At 47.1% G+C, this 15,949-nt stretch overlaps 1 protein-coding gene across 1 annotated transcript in view; it reads right to left on the minus strand.

Annotated features, from left to right (window-relative positions):
- The window catches only part of LGR6 (leucine rich repeat containing G protein-coupled receptor 6), a 166,375-nt gene that overhangs the window by 43,215 nt on the left and 107,211 nt on the right, over window positions 1-15,949 (minus strand). Inside the window, exon 5 of the mRNA XM_009281913.1 lies at window positions 5,641-5,856. Coding sequence (XP_009280188.1) covers window positions 5,641-5,856 — 216 coding nt within the window. The remainder of the gene's footprint in view (window positions 1-5,640; window positions 5,857-15,949) is intronic.

The following is a 15,949-nucleotide window of genomic DNA, read 5'->3' on the forward strand; positions in this document are numbered from 1 at the left end:
TGGCCAGTTTGGGTCAGCTGTCCTGGCTGTGCCCCCTCCCAGCTTCTTGTGCACCTCCAGCCTTCTCAGTCAGTAGAGCATGGGAAGCTGAAAAGTCCTTGACTAGTGTAAGCACTGCTCAGCAACAACTGAAACATCGGTGTGTTATCAACATTGTTCTCATCCTAAATCCAAAACACAGCACTGTACCAGCTACTAGGAAGAAAATTAACTCGGTCCCAGCTGAAACCAGAACAGCGAGCTCCAACTCTGGAAATGCCACCTCTGATGGGACAGGGCACCTCTGTCAATTTGTCTTACACATAAGGGAAAGCAGGTTGAGCTAATGTGAGAAATACTGGTTCAATAAAAGTCCTTGTCTGCATGAACAAGAGAGTAGACTATAAGGAAAGGGAAATTATGTTACATCTGCATCGTGCACTTGTGAAAATGGCTCTGGAAGGCTTAATGTATTTCTGGTACCCACATTGTTAACTGGATGTTGATAATTTGGAATGGGTGCAAAGAAGAGCAATAAAAATGATCCAAGGGCTGGAAAAAACTAGGATAGAGACTTAGAGAACTCAATCTGTTTAGCTTATTAAAAAAAGATCAAGGGGATGAGTGCAGCGTAACATATAGGATTCTTCCTGGTTAGAAAATGGGTACTAAAATGGTTCTGTGATTTAGTGGAGAAAAGAATAATAGAAAAAATGTCTGAAGTCAAAGCCAAAGAAAATTCAAATGGGAAATATGAGCTTTTTTTTTTTTGTTAACACTAAGGATGATTAACCACTGGAACAAACTACAAAGAGAAGTGGTGGATTCTCCATTGCTTTCATTTCTAATGACTTCATTTTTCTTCTCAAAAAGGACAAATGCAAACATTTTCCATCAGTTATTTGCATTAGATGATTTGAACCAAGTTCAAAATTGACATGATGTGAATTCTCCCACTGGACCAGCCATTGCCATGATGAATTTCCAGCTCTATTGTGGCAAAATTGTCCTTTTCCTCAATTTGGCCATGGATAAGTAGAGAAACCTAAATCATAAATGGTGCAAATTCCCATGGGTTATTTCCGGCAGCGAAGGACCAGCATGAAACTTGTCTGGTGAAGAATAAAGCTCGATCAGAAGTCACATTGTCAGGGGTGCATTGGAGTGCCATTCGCTTCTTCCTCAAGTGCTGGAGAGGGAAACTTACTTTTGCCAAGGCAGCATTCTTGGTCCTCAGAGAGAAAATGCACTTTTGCAAATTAAAAGGCCCATGAATGGGACCCAGATGTTCCAGGCAATATTGTTCTTAGCAATAACGAATTGCACATGCCTGGCACTCCCTGCTAACACCGAGGTTCCCAAGAACTTCTCAGAGAGGGACTTCTTAACTCCCTTGTACAGGTGAAGGTAGAGATGCACAGGTTCATCCTGACACTGATCTAACAGACTGGGGTTTGTCATGCTGGGGAGCTCTGAGTCCCACAGATGTCAGCTGAAACTACTGGCAATCAGCTCCCCTGGAAAGTTCTTTGATGTTTGCTCCCAGGCAGGGAGGAAACTGAAAATCAGTGGTCCCTTTTTTTGGTTAGAGTAAAACCAGAACAAGGACCAAAAAGGGAATGGGAACCCAGGAGTCTTGGAAACTAGTTTTCTCCTCTAGTCACTAAACCATGCTGTTAGAGAGAGAGCTGCATCATGTCCTTACACGATAAAAACTGTAAGAAAGAGAAATTCTACTAAATATCCTTCATTTACTGTCTTCAGATCTCAACACATTCAGTTGGAAGGTCTTCCTGGGTCACCTAGGAGGGAAGCACTTGCAGGTGAGTGGCTTGTCCTCAACAATAAAACATCAGCTGAAATTCAGGTTGCATGAATGTAAAGTGATGTAAAGGGGGGAAAACCAATCTTATATGAGCACATACAGTAACAGGCTCTTAAATATCTACAGGAAGGAGCTCTTGGTAACACCAAGAGTTTGGTAGTAGCTGTCAAAAAAGCAAATAGGAATTACTAGAAAAGAGAAAATGGGCTACAGAACAGCATTATGCCATTGTATAAACTCATTGTTCATTTTCATCTTTGCTACAGTGTGCGGTTCTGGCCTCTCCATCTCAAAGGTGCAGAGGAACAGACAGGTGTGATATGTACACTGACTTCTGACTGCAAAACAGCTAACTGAATGGGGACTGGAAAAGCAACGATGAGGGAAGGGTATGACAGACTAACAAATACAGAGATGGCACAGAGGAGGTAGAGACAGAGTGCAAGAATTAGGGGGCGTTAGCAAAACTAACTGGTAGTGGCATGAAAACAACTTTCCCAGAGTCCTTGTTTTCAAAAGACTTGTGTGCAGGCAGACAATGGTCAGGGCCAGATAAGAGGAGTGGAGCATATTTTTTGCATATGGGGCCAAGTTAACTCACTGGCTCCAAGCTCACTCCATGTGAAGCAGCAAACGCTGGGTCCTTTTGGCAGCGGGATGTTCAGCATCGCAGGAATGTTTGAGTCAGAGGGGTTTCCAGGAGCTGAGGCTCCCTGTGGACCCAAACAGAGAAGGATCCAGGTTTTGACCTTGTTTATTCTAACTTAAGGGATTCCCTGCCATGTGATGAAAGTAAAACTACCCAAAGACTTTCTCTAGCTGGGTCCATCATTACAGGGCTGCAGAGAAAACCTCTCCTACGCTGCCTGGCCTGTGTGGGAGAGGGCACCGTGACTCCTTGTCCCATCCACATCCTAGCATGTCTGCTGACAGCGCTCACAGCTCCTTTGGTGACACCGGAAAAGAAGGGAACTGCAACCCATTTCAGAGATGCGGCAGCAAGGACATGTCTGCGGCATTGGGGGAATTCTTGGCTACAGTTCCCAAATTTGTCCATGTGAGATTTTACTGCAGGGCTAGCAGACCCCTCTGGGGACTGAGACTGAACAAGGTGCTGTGATTCCTGGTTTGGGAGTTGACTTTCTGCTGAATTCAGCTGACAGAGGAGATGAGGGACACTAACGAGAACTGCTGTCATGCACTTTATCAGCCTGTCAGCACAGCAGCATGGGGGTTTCAGATGCTCGCTTCTAAATGAAAAATCTTTTATGCCCAAGAAAGAAGATGCTTTTTGTAAAAAACCCTTTGCTTCAAACAAATCATTAGCTGAAAAATAGTCAGGACTATTTCTGCTTGTAGATGCTAAGACACATTCTGTCCTGAATAGATCAGACTTGGAGGTAAGATCTTCAGTATCCTATTCCCATGAGCCACCCTGATCAAACAAGCCATCTCCCTTCTGCCATCAGCAGCACAGTGCCAATATCACAGTACATGAAGCCCTTGTTATCAAAGCTGGGGAAAGGATAGTGCCAGTTACCGAGACTCATAGATTTCATGATGAGTGGTTTACATGAGGCTCTGCTTACTGAACACCCTGCAGCCCTAGTTAGAAGCCTGTAGCAGCAATAGATGGGAATAAGATCAGGGAATTCCTCAACAGAGGTGTAATTTATTAGCAGAGGCTGAACCCCTTAACTTGTTCCAGATTGAGGCTTGTATATTCTGATGTTGGTGCTTTGTGTCAGTGCTGGATGATCACCCACATCTCTCCCAAAGGCCCAAGGTGTGTGGAGGAGGAAAAGCACTTCTCTGCACCTGGGAAGGTCATGCCCTCAGCCGTGGTCAGCCGTGTCCATGAGTATTAATCAGGCTGTATATGAGAGATTCCCCTCTGCTCCTCCACATCTGCCCTTGGCTTTCCTCCCCCAGGTGCTCATTTTAATACCTCTCAGGCTAGAATTTTCCCGATGTTTATGGTAGCAGCCAGCCCTTCTCAATCTACGTGCAAATTCAGACACTATCAGAGGAATGCACATATGTATCATCTGCATCCTGGTAGGGAAAGTTTCCTCGCAAACTTTACTGCCTAGCTCGGCTGGCTTTTGGGAGCGTGTGCTTCTTGGCTTGGTGGGTGAGTCCGAAGCAGGGAAACATCCCTGGTAGGGGTGCAGGAAGAACACTGGGTGACTTTCCACTGGCTGCGTGCTGACAAGGGTATGCATGGAAGCATGGGAGAGATTTATGGGGCCAGTTCTGCCAAACACTTGTGATCCCACAAAAATTTAGCATCGTGTCCCACAGCGCCTGGCAGGATCACACATGTGTTCCCTTCCAATTGTCTGTGGTGGGACATTATTCTCTCCCTTGTGACCTAATGGTCAATGACTTTTATTTCTTGAGCTTGCCTGTTTAATTAAGGAGTTGCTTCTCACCCGAAGTATGGGATAAGCCAGAATGAAAGCAGCATGCTTTTGAGACTGAAATAAAACCCCAAATGTCAGCTCACCCTCCGTGCTAGCTATTAAAGCTGAATGAAGTGGTTGCATTATGATGGTCATGGGATGCATTGTAGAATGAGCATCATTGTGGGTGAAAATTACTTATCTGACATTTCTCAAGTTGGTTTTAGCATTTCTCCTAAATAAGTCTTTATGCTTTGTCTAAACAGCTGAAGTTGATGCTTAGTAAAACTCTGGACTGTGCTTTGTCCAAGCACTTTCTATGCTCAATGGCTTCAGTAAACATTTTAAATTTTGAAAGCGAAATAATTGCTAAACTTTCACTAAGGCACCACGTGCTGAGGTTACTTAATATCCTGGTATCAATACATATTACCAAACTAAAAGGTAGCCTTTCATGTAGATAGAGGAGCTCTAAACTAATTGGCAATCACACCTGAACTTGTTAATTAACACCAAAAAAGTAATGACTAGCTGATTTGCACATGTAAACTTCCTTTTAAAAGTTAGATAATATACAAGCCTCTGTTGATCGAAAGGATGCACCTCCTGACGTAAATGCCGAAGACATCTGTTTGCTTTCTGATTACAGGCTGCCGAGTGTTTTAGCGTGTCTCACTGCCCATGGAGTAAACGTTTCCCTCCTGGACCGGGCACCCTCTGAGAGCAGCACCGTTCTCTACATTGCTCTGAACACTGTCAGTAAAATGTTTATAATGCAAACTGGACAACAACATGCACCATGGGGTTGTGATCACCGCAAAGAATAGTTGATCTGCATATACAACAGTCATGCAAATAAGCACGTACAGGCTTGGACAAGGTGTTGAGGTTAGACCTTTCATTCAACATCATATTTGGTCAAAAAGTTTTCTTGGCATGTTTTCCAAGAAAAAAAACAAAATGCTTTTTGACCTGACTGCAGGTTGTTTAATTTTTTTTTTTCATGTCGATAGAAATTCCTGTAGTTTCAACACAGAGATTGGAGGGAGAAATAGAAATGAGAAGCTTTTTGTTGCTTGAATCTTCAGAGAAAAAAAATCTGCTTTTTGTTTCCAGATACTGGTTTTTTTTTAAATGCAAAGCATTTTTTGAATGATATTGGGGAGCTTTTTGGCTCTTCAGTGAAAAGTGGGGAAAATATGAAAAAAATCGAAAGAGGCAATTTTAGCATTTCATATCAAACGGCAGAGATTCCTTGACTCTCATGAACAAAACCTCTGCCTGCCGCCCCTGCAGCAAAAAGCTGCTCCTGGGGAGCGACCACCAGGTCTTCCCGCGGGAGGAGGACCCCGTTTGCCAGGCACGGTCAGCACCTTGTCCCAGCCAGAGGATGCCGTGGCTGCGAGGGAGTAACAAGTGGAGAAGGCTTACAGCACCACGAGGCTGCTGAGGTTCTGGAAGGCGTAATCGGGAATGTGCCAGATCTGGTTGAGAGCCAGGGTCATGGCTTGCAGCGCTGGCAGGTGGTTCAGAGCTTGGACAGGGATCTCCGTCAGGGCATTATCGTCCAGCCACAGGTGACGCAAGGAGAGCAGCCCCTCAAAGCTCTTCTCAGGCACCACAGAGATAAGGTTTGCATCCAGGCGTCTGAGTGGGAAAGAAACAGGGTGGGGATAAGTGAGAGATGGATCTAGCATTGCTTTACGTGCCCACAGTGTTATGCAAAGGGAGTTTTGATGCCGAGGCGGGATGGATTGATGGCCAGGGAGATTGGATTAGGCTGTAAATAGTGATTAGCATAAGGAGGTCTCGGTGCAAGGTTCCTGCCTGTGCTTGGAGATGTTTGACCGCTGCCAAGGTTGATCCCTTCTTGATGGCCATTTAGTGCTGCCAACTGATGTCAGCTTCTTAAACAAAGTGGTTGGGCTAAGTCCTTTCACACGGACCCACCAGATGGACACTGGCCAGCTGTGGCTTGCAGGCACCCCCCTTAAAAATGAGCATCAAAGCTGCATCCCCCGGGGCCAGGCTTGCTGTGGATCTGCCTGAGCCCATCTGCAGAGGCACAGCCCTATTTGGGGTACCCCACAGCCTGCTCAGACCCACTGCTGCGGGGCGTGCAGGACTGCCAAACCATGTGGCCAAAGCCCCATTCCAGAAGAAAAGGATTTGTCTAGAAATGTGAAATATGTGGCAGCCCTGCTTGGGGTCCTGTGTTTGATCCGAACAGCCAGAGCTACCTGCAAAAGCACCGCGAACGAGTCAGACCGTATGTCATGGCGCAGGAATTATACCTGTGCTCTCTGTATCGCACATGTTCAGGCCTTTCTTTCTCCTTGATTTGCCAGTTGTTTTTTTTTTTTTTTATCATCATGGAAACCTTAAGGCAGTTGAACCTGAGGTTTAATTTGGAGAAAATTTAATTTTTAAGACTTGTTTTTGTTCCAAAATAGAATCAGAAGCCAAGAAATATTAAGCTTATTATGAAAAAAAAATTAAAAACTAGGTTTGGGAATCATCTCTCTTAAAGATCTCTTATTTCAACAATGGTGAGCAGGATACAATGTATTATCTGTAGATTTTAAAAACAAAATATAAGAGGAAAACACTTCAGATTTGGATGAAATACCAGGAACCAATTATACCAAGGAGAAAGAAAATTCTGATTTCCATCCACGGCCAACAGAGCTTATTTATCCAAGCTATTTAAAGGAAAGATCTCTGAATTCAAACTGCAAAGAGAAAGCACTTTGTCTCTTATCAAAGCATGAGAGAAGGAAGTTAACAGAACGGTCACGGCCCAGCCCTCAAATCAACAATCCTCCACAAAGGAATGTGGTATAGAAAATAGTATTTTTGACTACATAAAGTAATATTTTTTATGAAAGTTGGACACTGGAGCAGACCCACAGACACTGTTCCCCCCCGGCGCCAGACCCTTGTCCAAAGAGCACAGACAACATTTCCTAGCTCACAAACCAGTTCCCAGCACTCTAAAACTTCTAGTCTGCAGAAGAAGGCCAAATGCTCCATCATGTGCATGGAGCAGGGAAGACCCCAGGTGTGAGCTGTGGTCTCTGCAGTGGGGTAGGGGTAGGATTTCCTGGGTGGAATTCTCAGATGATCCTGGGAAAGACCTTTTCCTATGCCACGGAGAGAAGCATTTCCTGCACTGGTTGGTCTGACCCGGATGGATGAAGCTGGAGATTTGTACCTGGTCAAGAAGTGCAGTCAGACCTTCCTGAGATCTCCCTCGGACAACTGTCCTTTAAATGCAGTGTACAAGTCTTGATACAACATCGCCTCAAACTGAAATGGTACCCCAAGGTGGATTAAATAACTATTTCATTACTCACATTTTGCCACGCTGATGTATTTTTCCAAATTGCAATACACTTGCATTGCTGCAAAGCAGCATTTTCTGGTGCAAGGCTGTTCAGCTGAGAGTGTTTCTCTATTGATTCCTCTGTGGATGACAAAGGCACATCGCACCCAAAGCTCAGCTCAGTTGCCACAGGATTTACATCTTTACTCAGAGGGCTGACACAAGACAGTGTATATTTTCCTCTTGAAGAGGAAACGTCTTTGTTTCCATTTTGCCCTCTTGGGCAATAATTGAGATTCATCTAAGGAGTTTCTTAACGCTCCTGGATGGCCACTAGCTTTGGACATGCTGCAGCTCCAAGCCAGGCTCTGCTCCATGTCTCCACATCCTGCCGTCAGCGAGAGGTCACCTCTTCAAGACTCAAATGAACCCCAAGTCTTCTGTCTCCTCACCTCCGCGGGGGCTGCCTGGTGGCAATGTGCCGTGTTGTGATGAGTGTGGCCACTGTCCATGAGACGCTATCTGGAGAGCAGCGTGCTTGGGCAGTGTTGGTGAGCTCCAGCCACGTAATTGCTGCCTTAATCTGCTCTAGAGTATGAAAATCAGACCCCGGCCAGATTCCTCGGTGGAGTGAAAGGGAGACTTTCTGCTGGTTGCAATGAGCTGGACAAGGGCCTGAGCAACCTTAGAAACAGCAGCCTGCTTGGACCACAGCACGGCAAGATGCACCTATTTGGAGCTAGTGAAGTTAAAATTAGGAACAGGGAAGTGTCCAGGTGAAGGCATTTCACAAGCAGCATGATGGGCAGGACTCCTTATGTGCCTTCGCAGCATCGACAAGGGAACAGGGAACATGGACTAAGTGATGGCTGCGTTCCTGGTACCAAAAGGTCTCCAGGTTGTTTAATTACTCCTCAGGGAGTTACTGGCTCTTTCTGGAATAGAGGTGCATTCTTTCTAATAAAAGCTGTGCATGTGGGGATTGCTAATTGCTATGGCTTTCAGACAGCTCTTCACTCTTTTCTGGAAGGAGAAAAGCTGAACTTCTTGGCACAGAGTTGTTAGTAATTATATCAATTATACTAAACAAAAACCAACCCAACAGTTCTCTCCTTTCTTCAGTGTGTGACTCTGGCTCCATAAGTGTTTTGTGTTATGATTTATACCTAAGATAATTGGGCCGATTAGTGGGTAAATGGGACAGCACAGGCTGGGGCTGGCTCCTCACCTTCCATGGAGATGTTTTAATCTTTATTTCACCAAATCTCTCAGTTGATTTTCCTTGCAAGCATTAACCCATTCGTCGCTTACAGAGGAAGATGCCCCTTTCACGGAGCTGCTGGATGGCTTAGCAGTGGGACTTCATCTCACACCTGCTGTCAAGCAGTGCTGTAGGTCTGGAGAGCGGATGAGACACACAGTGGTCTCCAGATGTCTGCACGGGCAAGATTTCCAAGTGACTTCACAGGCAAGGCACTGTAGAGCATCGTCCGTTGCAGGCAAAAGGAGCTGATTTCAAGTGGGGCATTCAAGAACAACGGCATATGAAAATCACCAGCTGCTTGAAAGTCTCAGCTTCTGGCTTTAGACCTGCACCCACTGCTGATAGTTACGGGGCGTTTATATGACTTCAACATGACATTTAGCCAAAAGTCCTAAAAGTGCCTGGAATCACCTCAGATTTTACTCCATTTTCTGTTTTGGGGACTGCAGGGATGGGAAGAGAGGGAGCTGCCTGGGAAGAACATGAAAAGTCCCCTGGCTTTTGGTCTGAGGCATTGCCTATGTCATCTTTGTTCCCTGCACAGCTGTTCATGTCTGTGCTGAGCCATGGTGAGAGGAGCGGGTCAGCATCAAATGCAAGCGTGTCTGAGCCCCACCAGCTGGTGTCTTTGCTGCTGCTGTAGCCAGTGGCAGCTCTGAGGAGCCAAAGGAACCTGTGTGGGGTGGGAAAGGGAAGCCTTTCCTTGGGCAGGACAGTGTCAGGTAGCCTTCGTGTGGGTGCCACACATGCCTTTGAAAAGCCACTTCATTGCTTTAGGGTTAAGAGCCCAGCATGCCTTTGAAAAGCCACTTCATTGCTTTGAGCATTGTCTGTGTTTGATAAAGACTTGAGGAGGAATTGCCTGCCTTCTTGCCAGGAACAGTCCAGAGATGATGCTAGGATCAAAAACATTCCTAGAAGGAACAAGCAGGTAGGGAAGGCCTTTTCTAATGAGAAAAGGTCAAGACTGGGAGATTCCTCCTTCCCAGTGTGCAGGAGATAAGCCAATGCAATCAGTACAGCCATTCAGGAGGTCCAGGTAGTGGTGGGACTATGTGTGGTTGGCAGTGCAGCGAGCATGTAATAAGTTTTGTATTAATTCTGACAGGTCAAGCTATAATCTCAGGTCTTTGGTTTCCTGTGCCGCAGAGCCAGCAGTTTCTAAGAACTGTCTTGCTCCAAGAACTGCTTCCAGAGTGTTTCAGAGGATGTACAAATGTGTTTCCTAGACATCTGTAAGCACATGCATCCTGCTGTCTGTAACATGACTGTCAGAAGCGTGCAGCAGTGGATAACCAGAAACAGTCTCTCTGTTCCCTAACAGATGTGGTGCAAATCTCAGGCTATGACCTGCAACTTTGCCCATATCCTTCCAGTTCCTTCTGGCTGTGGAGCATTTACAGGGGGAGCTGCAGCCTGGAAACCAATAAAAATGCACAATGCCATGCTGTCAGGAAATATCCTGACTTTTGCTGCTGTTTTTCCTTCCTTGCACACAGTAGAGCCAGACAACAGGCTGTCTGGGTGCCTTATACAAACTATGTGCAGTAACTGGTCTGCAGTATAGACTCTGTGATGTTCCTCTGCTGCCCACAGCCCAGTCACAACAGGACACCGGGACCTCAAACTCCAATCCATCCTCCCAGCATTTTTTGCAATATATTGGGCTATTATTTCCCTTGATAAAGTTGGGGAAAACTTGCCACCAAAGATCATAGGCAGCATTGGGTGCTACTGGGCTGGGCTGTTCTCTCTCCAAACAGGGGAGCTCCTCTGCATCTTGATTATCTGTCAACAGCAGAATATAGGACATAAAGAAAGAATGGTCTGGAGAGAGAGCTGTGACCCTCAAAGGAGTGAGGACTGACCCAGCAGCAGTGGGAGGAAGAGCTGGTTGTCCACCCCTCCCTGAGACCACCCCTTTCTCGGGAAGCGAGGTGCTTGCTGTCTTCCCCGGCCCCAGCGTGCATGTGTGTCGGCTGAATAGAGCTGATCTCACCAGAAATGTCTAATTGGTGCCTTCAGGCAATCATGTCTCTCTTCCTGTCTGAGTTTATCTTGAAAGGCTCGATTGAGTTACCTCCTATCCCATAATAGGATCTAAGTTCCTTGTAGTAACAGAAGAAGGAGATGATGTCACTGCAGCTAAACTTCTCCGATAACTTACTAATGACTGGGGCCAACACCTCAGCTCCTTTCTCAGGCAAAACTCCCAGACGCACTGAGTCAGTACCTGGCTTGTGAGCTCCCGGGGAACTCGCCGTGCAAGAGGCTGAGGGCGCAGCGAGGGTGGATGGCTCCGGAGCCCTGCAAAACACGCTGCTCAAAGGCACTCTGTCCCCCTCTGCCACACTCCCCTGCAAGCCAGCTCCATGTGTGTTGCTCTTTCTGCCAGGCACAGCACTCGATGGGGCCCAGACACACAGAGGCAGGAGGTTCTGGGACCCTGAGCCTGCCCAAATAACCCAGGTGAGGAGCAAGGGCTTCTTCCATCAACTGATACCAAATGGAATAGGAGAAAGGCAGGTGGGGACTGCAGTGCTAACCTGGAAGGTGGGAAACTGGGTTCAGTTTCTGCTCTGCCTATCATGTCCTTGTGGTCATAACGTACTGCAGATACAGTGGGAGAATGGACCTGTTGGAGCGGGTCCAGAGGAGGCCACAAAAATTATCAGAGGGCTGGAACTCCTCTCCTGTGAGGGAAAGCTGAGAGAGTTGGGGTTGTTCAGCCTGGAGAAGAGAAGGCTCCGGGGAGACCTTATTGTGGCCTTTCAATACTTAAAGGGGGCTTATCAGAAAGATGGGGACAGACATTTTAGTAGGGCCTGTAGCAATAGGACAAGGGGGAATGGTTTTAAACTAAAAGAGGGTAGATTCAGACTAGATATAAGGAAGAAACTTTTTACACTGAGGGTAGTGAAACACTGGCACAGGTTGCCCAGAGAGGTGGTGGATGCCCCATCCCTGGAAACATTCAAGGTCAGGCTGGACGGGGCTCCGAGCAACCTGATCTAGTTGAAGATGTCCCTGCTCATTGCAGGGGGGTTGGCCTAGATGACCTTTAAAAGTCCCTTCTAGCTCAAACCATTCTATGATTCTATGAATGACACATTATTGCATAGGTAAAACATTGCCTTGTAGGCCTGCTCCAACACCTGGGCTCTTTGCCCCTGCCACCGAAGAGCTCACAGCCCTCAAGCAAGACTCACAAGAGTTCCCTAGCTCCATTTCCAGACTAAAAACTTTTGTGAAAACCACCCCAGACAGTGAATGAAGGTTCAAGATGCAAACGTGTTCCCAGTTGGCTGTGGAATAGGACCTGGTGGAAAAGTTTGCAGGGCTCTGTTTGGGCTGCAATGAGTCTTCACTCCTGACTTAATGGGGCATGTACCTCTGGGAAGCCCTCCACGAGGGATGCTCAGGAAATGAAATCAGAGCAATACCTAGACTCCACACAAAGTGCCTTTGGTACAGACAAGAGGGCTTTGTTATCCCCAGTTGCAGACACCTCCAAAACCCCTCAGGTCAGAACCGTGCAAGAAGGATTGCCAAAATCTCTGTGCAGCTATAGAAACTGCTGACAGTTGGGCAGCTGCACTCCACTGCTGTGCCAACTCCCCGACCAGCCCTCTCCCTGGGCGCCTGGCATTGCCCCCCCTTGCCCATAGTGCCAGGCACAGGGAAATGGAGAAGGTACAGAAAGCAGCCAGAGGCTAAGCAGCGTGGCTCAAAGGCCCGCCAAGCAGTGTGGGTCCTGCATATTTGCTGGGAAACACGGTGTTTGTCAAGCGCACAAGCTAGCTAGAAAAGAGAAGGGAGAGCAGCTCTTGGGGACAGAAGGAACAGGACACACTACTCTCTGGGGAGAAGGGCTCTGAACAGATCATGGCACCCCGAGAGATCCCCTGGGCCAAGCATGTACTGGGACATAACAGCCAGCTCACACCTTGAATGCATGGGGACCAGGGCCAGACCAGATGCATCACAAGGTCCCTGTCTGGCAGTGGGGACCTGCAGGGGTGTTACAGCTCGGTCCATGGCTGCCTTGCTCCACCCACTCTCCACTTGGGAGCTGACATGGAGATAGGGCTCTAGATGTCCAATCTGTGGTGTTTGACTCAGGCAATCATTGCTAGACTGGTGGTTATTTTGTTGGCCACTTGGGTGGGAGCCGCCTCCTGTTGAGGTGCCGGACTGTACCCTGGTGTGTTTGAGTGCCTCCTTGTGCTGGGTGAGCACCCATAGGATCCCCTGTGACCTTCCAGTGCAGCCGGCTTTGTTTTAGAAATTAAATGACCCTCACCCTTATAGCTGATAGACTATACTGGGGAGAAGCACTGGCCTTTGCTGAGAGCCTTGAGTCTTGATGGTCATGCATGTGGTGCATCACTTCTCACTGAACACGTGTGACCCACAGCTGGCCAGATGTTGTCCTGGAGAGGAGTGCACAACAGCTCTTCATCTCACCAGGGCCCGAGGCTCTCTGGGCTTGGCCCCTCCACAAGTTACCAGGCTGTTTTAAACAGCATGGCAGCCATGAGTCCCCCAGAGCTGACACAAGGGTCTGTGGGACTGTCCCCTGGCCCCTCTCTGGCTGAGGGGATCCTCCATGGGCCAGACACAGTAGTTTTTGAGCCACACAGCTGCATGGCACTGGAAAGCTCTTCTGCTCTTTCTAGCAGCTGGGGCTGCTTTGGAGGTGTAACACTGAGTCGTGAAAACAGGGCATAGTCCGCTTGGCTGGGATTTGGAGCTAGCTGTCCAGTGCCGCTGCTCTGCCGTGGGCTCAGTGTGACCCTGGACAAGTTACTTGGCTTTTCTTTGCCTCCTCCTTCCTCTGTATGAAGGGAAAGGTAGCTTTGCCCTGCACTGCAAGGGGCTGTGAAGGGACCTGCCTCCCTTCAAGAATGGTTAGCACTGCAGATGGCTCTTAGGAGACAGGTTGCTTGGACCATCTACAGCCTGGGCTAGCCGGGACCTCACGGATCACTACACTGAGCTCCTACTGCCAAAGATACCATGTCTGATAGGGCCTGTCACACACAGGGCTGGGGCCTGTGGCTCCTAAAATTTTGTTTATGCACATCATATCACTTGGCTAAAAATTAACTTGGTGTTTATCCTACCAACACAGCTAGTGATTCCTATGCCTTACTTTGTCAGGTGAGACAGTTCAGTACTTTTCATACCTGAGTCTCACTAGATTGACCGTGCCGTGGGAGGAACTTCTTGAAGTCCACAGGATTATGAAAGAGGCAGAGAGTTAAACATGAGAGCAGACTAAGGGTCATGGCTGTGTCTTGCATAGAGGACTAAATGCTGCATAGATGGGTGCCAGTTTAAATATGTTGTTCATTTCTTGCTTGCCTTTCTATCTCCAGTTTACCTGAAGCTTCTCTGTGGTTCATCAAGAGTGCTTACACATTCAATGCATGTAACATCTGGGACCCGTCTTCCTTTTGCACTGACACATCTACTGTATGTAACATCTGGGACCCATCTTCCCTGCTGTGAGGCTGTATCTACTGTATGTAACATCTGGGACCCATTGTCCATTTTCTCTACTGAGTCGTCACCAGGGAAATGCAGCATGCCCTCGATACTTATGTGTATAAGTGAGTGAGTTAAGGTTCATGAGTCCCCATAATAAAGGTCAATGGAAAACACATTGGAACTTACTATATGACTCATATGCAAGAGAGTGTGTGTGTGGATCGTGGATGTGAGCTGTGATTATTATTTCTTTAGTGTCTACAATGTTCTAGGCACTGGGAGGGCAGTCAAGATAGCATGTGCCCCTTCGTGAAAGCTATTGCAGCCTGAGATGGGAACTGACGGTGCATATGAGAGGGGTGTGAAGATGGAAATAAGTTTCTGTGTTTGTCAGAGTCTCTTTTGAGGGATGTTTGCTTATTGAAAGGTGGGTACTGCAGTCACTGCAGTGTGGGCAGGGAAAGGTAGGAACAATATAGATAGACAAGTGACCACCAGTTTCAGCTTGGTGTGAATGATCTCTTGAACGTTTATCCAAATGGAGCTCCTGGTTGCCACACTGGATTGCTAGCAGTCAATATAGAGAAGTTTGGAGGTGACTACAGTACGTGATGGGCATAGCTGTGTAGGTATAACCTCTGCCAAGCTGCTAGAAAAATACAGCTCAAGCCACCCAACCTGTGCTGTGACCTCTTCATTTGGGAGCGCAAATGAAGAATCCTGGAGGCGCTGGGGCACAGCAAGGGTGTCGCTCATCATCACCCCCTTCCAAGTGGTGCCAACCACAAGCTCAATGAATGGGAAAATTAGAGAGTGAAGTCTCAAGAGAGGAATTGACTCACGGGATCATCATGAACATGATGGCCCAACTCAAGATCACTGGGAGCTGAAGAGCCGACTCTCTACACGTTCCAGGAAAGAATTTCAAAAGCTGTAAAGGCACGGAACTGCTGCTTTTTACACACAGTGTACACAGGTAAGGCATCTGATGCAGTCAGGGGTAGAGTTTCTATATCTGCTGACACCATTCTTGGGATGAGACAGCAATTTATGCAGACACCTATTTTTCTATATTATTTGCCAGTTCTGCCACACAATAAAATAAGTTAGAGTGACTGAAGTTCGCTAAACTTTTAGCTGTTAGTCTGATAAACAACACGACACTCTTGTCTTCCTGGGAGATGAATCCAGGGATCCTTCACAGCATGGACGCTCACAAGCATAAGCCATAGGGACATTTCCCTTACATAAACTTCACAACATCTCATTGCTCAAAGCCAGGGAGTAATGGATGAAGGACAAATGGAGGCAGGGTTTATTGGGTCACTGCTAAAGAGAACTGTTCCTTGAGGATGATACGTTCAACAGCTTGTGTGTGGTCTCTAAATCTTCCTCTCAAAAAAGCTATTGAGGTCATTGTAGTGGGATAACCACATTGCATTTCATGCTTTTTTACTCCTAAGCAGAAAAGGCTCTAATCTGATCAGCTGAGTTCCTCCCACTGACAGGAAAAAAACATGTCTGTGATGTACCCAGTACCTACATCGGAAGCCTTTCTCATTTCTGACTTGCCCCCAGAACAATGGTGACAAATTCAAATCTCTCCAGCTCTGGAGTGCAGAGAAATTCCTCTCTGGTTAATGGGTGAGCTGCTCCTT

Source organism: Aptenodytes forsteri, unplaced genomic scaffold, assembly GCF_000699145.1.
Source record: "Aptenodytes forsteri isolate BGI_AS27 unplaced genomic scaffold, ASM69914v1 Scaffold213, whole genome shotgun sequence".
In the NCBI taxonomy this organism is placed as follows: Eukaryota; Metazoa; Chordata; class Aves; order Sphenisciformes; family Spheniscidae; genus Aptenodytes; species Aptenodytes forsteri.